Source organism: Sardina pilchardus, chromosome 4 (assembly GCF_963854185.1).
Source record: "Sardina pilchardus chromosome 4, fSarPil1.1, whole genome shotgun sequence".
NCBI lineage: Eukaryota > Metazoa > Chordata > Actinopteri > Clupeiformes > Clupeidae > Sardina > Sardina pilchardus.
Window position 1 is genome coordinate 30188113 of NC_084997.1, and position 5000 is coordinate 30193112.

The window sequence follows — 5000 nt, forward strand, 5'->3', positions numbered from 1 at the left end:
CTACCTGAGCGCGCAGAGAAGCAACCATCTCCTTCTCACTGAGACATCAAACACACACACACACACACACACACACACACACACACACACACAGTTATTGCTAGCACAGGGCAGTTGACCACTACAATTCTACATGAGGCCATTTGAGTCTATTTTGTTGGTCTGCATTCGCTGATGCATGTGTGTGCATTTTACATTTCTGTGTATGCCAAATACAGACTACTAAAAATTAGCAGGTGTGAATTATTATGTTGTGTGTGTGTGTGTGTGTGTGTGTGTGTGTGTGTGTGTGTGTGTCTGAGAGAGAGAGAGAGAGAGAGAGAGAGAGAGAGAGAGAGAGAGAGACTGTGTGTATTCGTGTGTGTGTGTGTGTGTGTGTGTCTAGTCTACATTTTCTGTGTATCCCAAATACAGACTACTAAAAATTAACAGGTGCGAATGTGTGTGTGTGTGTGTGTGTGTGTGTGTGTGTGTGTGAGAGAGCGAGTCAACTCTGCAGTAGGTTGTGTGCGTGTCGCATCTCCTGGGCCGTCTGCAGTGTGTGTGTGTGTGTGTGTGTGTGTGTGTGTGTGTGCGTGAGAGAGAGAGAGAGAGAGAGAGAGTCACCTCTGCAATAGGTTGTGTGTGTGTGTGTGTGTGTGTGTGTGTGTGTGTGTGTGTGTGAGAGAGAGAGTCACCTCAGCAGCAGGTCGTATGTGTGTCGCAGCTCCTGGGCTGTCTGCAGTGTGTGTGTGTGTGTGTGTGTGTGTGTGAGTCACCTCTGCAGTAGGTCGTGTGTGTGTCGCAGCTCCTGGGCCGACTGCAGTGTGTGTGAGTGATGTTCGTCTGCATCCATCTGCAGCTGTGTGACGCGCTTCTCCAACACTTCTCTCTCCTGAGTCAGTCTCCTCACACTCACCTCCGCGTCCTACACACACACACACACACACACACACACACACACACACACACACACACACACACACACACACACACACACACACACACACACACACACACACACACACACACACGTGCATACATACAGGGAAATGAGCCAACATGCACACACACACACACAAGCTTTCAAGCTTTTAATACATTATACATGCCCAACCACTTCTGACAGCAACCAAACACATCACACACCAGCTCTTTGTACCCTTTCCATTGTGGAATAACTGCTCCTTCCTCACGCCTGTCCTCTTTACATGCGTGCCAGCAACATGAGACCCCATGCTGACCCCCCCTCGCTCTGAATTGCAGCGGCACGATGCAGCGGCGATGTATCGAAATTCCTACCATAACGTGCTTTAGTTTATCAAGCTAAATATGACGTGTCTGTGGTTGCACAATGTCAGCAGGCTATCTGATACACATCTGCTGCTTCCGCCTCTGCAATGATGACGTCTGTTCCCATTGCGGGATCTCAGAGCTGCGTCAAAAGGACAACTGGTAGCCTGTCTGGTTAATTCACCTGCAGTTCCTGGTGTTTCCACTGGAGGGAGCTCTCAGCCTGAGCTATGATTGACAGCAGGGTAGGCAGCCCTTTGGCCCCGCCCCCGTTGACTGCGAGGAGAGGGGCATCTCCAGCTCCGCTGCGTGAGGTCAGGACACGAGACTGTGAACACACACACACACACACACACAGATAATTGCACACGTGCACACATACACATCAATGACCTCACACACACTCGTACATACACACACAACCCACGCACACACCCACACACACATGCACATGCACACACGCACGCACCCACACACGACCACTCAAACATACACACACACAAACAAAAGCACATGCATGTACACAAACACACACACACACACACACACAAACGCACAAACAAAAGCACATGCATGTACACACACACACACACACACACACACCAGCTTGCTGAGGGCCTCCTGGACAGACTCCAGGTTTCTCTCCATCTCTTGGTTCCTCTCCCACTCTCTCTCGCTCTCCTCCTCTTTCTCCTTCTCCTGGCTCTGTCGCTTCCTCTTCTCCTCCTCCAGTCTCTCCATTTCTGCATCCCTCTCCTTCACAGAGAGACTCAGCTCCGCAATCCTGCATTCACACACACACACACATAGAGACGAAAGGTGTGTCAGTCTGTATGTTTCAGGCATGCAAACTGGTCAGGGGTGAAAAAGGTGAGACTCTTCTCCGACCCCCAGACCCCCCCCCCCATGGAAAAAAAAAATGGAAAAAAATCTTCCAAAGTGTGAGGGACCCGCTTTCTTTTCTGATGATTTCATAGGCCTAATGGACACAGGGACACTTCACCGATTAGCATTAAGCTTTGTATCTTTAGAAAACTAGTCATGTTTTTTAATGGTCATGCATTATTCCCTCAGTTTGCCTAGAGATGGGAGAAATACTGATTTCAATGTTGGACTGACTGTAAAAATCATCATTTTACATCATTGAAAGCAGGAAGTCCTATTCATGGGTTTCACTGAAATCCGTATTTCTCCCATCTCAAGGCAAACTGAGGGAATGATGCATGACCATTCAAAAACATGACTGGTTTTCTAAAGATACAAAGCTTAATGCTAATCGGTGAAGTGTCCCTTTAAACTATAAGTCTGAATATTTGTTGGACCAAACCAGGTAATCAATAAACTTGCTTGAGACACACTATTTCAAACTAGGCATAATGTTATCATATAAAATAGGGTAGATAGGCTTTATTTTTTAATTTTTTTAAAAAATGTTTTAATATGCAGCCTAGGCTACTTGTGGTTTATATTGTGCTAGTGTTTAACCAACCAATAAAGTTATGTGAACTGTCTTCATATTACATGTTAAACTGTAGGCTAAATGTAAATTTACGTTACGCATGGCTTACGAACTCGTAATGATCCGGGTGTAACTGAAACTTGTCGCAAGTCACATACACTCAAACGGTTACGTGCGTTACGTGTGGTCTGAAGCAGTCGCAACTTTTTTTGGCTACGTTACTATAGCGAATCATTTGAGTTGCATATCTTTTGCGTAGGCTTTGCGTAAGGTCTATGCGCAGTGTGCTTAAAGACAGCATTAGCATGTCAATCAACTACATCTCCAGACAAAACAAACCAGACCAGTTTATGAGCATTTAATTTAAGTCACATTAGCCTTTGATATACTGATAAAGTCTGCCTATTTGCTTCACCTTTTGCCGATCTAGATGGTTCAAACTGCACGTATTCTTCATCAAAAGAACTCGTTAAGTCTACATTTTTGTCTAATTTCGCTGACTTTCATAACATTAGAAGAAAACAACCTATGCCCGTTGCTTCACTCAGCGTCTTTTTCTGATAGAAGTTGAAAGTTTCAACTAGCCCACCTGTGAAATCCCTCGGCATCTCTCCTCCATCTGTCCAGAATCAGTATTCCACCTGAGACGCATCTATCTGCGCTCACAACAGGGAGGCTATATTGGCGTGCGCGTTCTGTTCGTTGCGTCTTTGTCAACAATTAGCTTCCACTAATGTTTATTAAACGCATAAGGGCTACATTCACGCATCCCTTCCTGATCAGACACGTTTTAAATGCGGCTCTGGAAACACCTCAAGATGCGTTAGCGTCTTAGCATGATTTTTAAACTCAGTTGTAAATTCAATTCACCTTGACACCCCCCCCCCCCCCCCCCCTAAATATTTTCTCATCGGATCTGCACGAATCATGTAAGTCACCTATTTTTGATTCAAAACGGCGAATTTCGCCGAAAGGTGAGGAGTTTGCATGCCTGATGTTTTCTCTTTCCATACTGAAGATATGCCGTGTCTCAGACATAATATTAAAAGTATCAGTTCTGTGTATCAAAAATCAAATGATCATCAAATGATCAGTCAAAAACACAACAATATAAAAATAAAAACAACAGTAAAAATAAATTCAGCAGTGTTGCTTGCGCACCTGTTCCTGAGTTGGTGCTTCTCCGCCTCGTGCTGTTCCCTCATCTCCTCCATCTCTCTCTCCCTCACTCTCTCCGTCTCTCTCTCCCTCCGTTCCATCCCCAGTTCCCCCAGAGAGAGGGGCCCGTCTGAGGAGAGGGGCGGCGCGGAGGAGGAGCGCGGAGCCTGGAGGTCAGGGGTCAGCGTAGAGGTCATCAGAGGTCGAACGGAGGCGCAGGAGATCAGCAGAGAGGAGGAGAGACGCGAGAACTCCGCCCTGAGCTCCCACAAGTCCCTGCAGCAGATGAGGTCATCAGAATGGGCTCCACGGCAACACTGTGCGTTGTCTCATTCGCCTGATTCAGCGGCGGCCATTGTGTAAACCAGAACGAATCTACAGGGTACACTGACTATAACACTAATGGGTAACGCCACCTACTGGAGGATGTATAGAACGCAGCAATCCTATGGTTTGTGTACCCTGTAGCCTCGCTTTGGTTTACAATGGCCGTCGCCTGAATCAGGCCAATTGAAGGTGCAGTGGAATGTAAACAAATGTCTGCCTGTGCACTCATAAGCTTATAAGAGTGTGTGTGTGTCTCCTCACTTATCAGTAGCAGTCTTAACAGTGTTGCACCGGTGTGTGTGTGTGTGTGTGTGTGTGTGTGTGTGTGTGTGTGTGTGTGTGTGTGTGTGTATGTGTGTGCTCACTTGTCAGTAGTATAGCAGTCTTAACGGTGTTGCACTGGTGTGTGTGTGTGTGTGTGTGTGTGTGTGTGCTCACTTGTCAGTAGCAGTCTTAACAGTGTAGCACTGGTGTGTGTGTGTGTGTGTGTGTGTGCTCACTTGTCAGTAGCAGTCTTAACGGTGTTGCACTGGTGTGTGTGTGTGTGTGTGTGTGTGTGTGTGTGTGTGCTCACTTGTCAGTAGCAGTCTTAACGGTGTTGCACTGGTGTGTGGGTGTGTGTGTGTGTGTGTGTGTGTGTGTGTGTGTGTGTGTGTGTGTGCTCACTTGTCAGTAGCAGTCTTAACGGTGTTGCACTGGTGTGTGTGTGTGTGTGTGTGTGTGTGTGTGTGTGTGTGTGTGTGTGCTCACTTGTCAGTAGCAGTCTTAACGGTGTTGCACTGGT

At 46.8% G+C, this 5000-nt stretch overlaps 1 protein-coding gene across 1 annotated transcript in view; it reads right to left on the reverse strand.

Moving 5' to 3' along the window:
* Positions 1 to 5000, reverse strand: part of LOC134078954 (rootletin-like) — a 16602-nt gene that overhangs the window by 7237 nt on the left and 4365 nt on the right. Inside the window, exons 8-12 of the mRNA XM_062535119.1 lie at positions 3893 to 4165; positions 1876 to 2056; positions 1457 to 1600; positions 759 to 907; positions 1 to 38 (exon numbers count right to left, since the gene is read on the reverse strand). The exon at positions 1 to 38 is cut by the window's left edge and continues 112 nt beyond it. Of these exons, the coding sequence (XP_062391103.1) occupies positions 1 to 38; positions 759 to 907; positions 1457 to 1600; positions 1876 to 2056; positions 3893 to 4165 (785 nt within the window). The remainder of the gene's footprint in view (positions 39 to 758; positions 908 to 1456; positions 1601 to 1875; positions 2057 to 3892; positions 4166 to 5000) is intronic.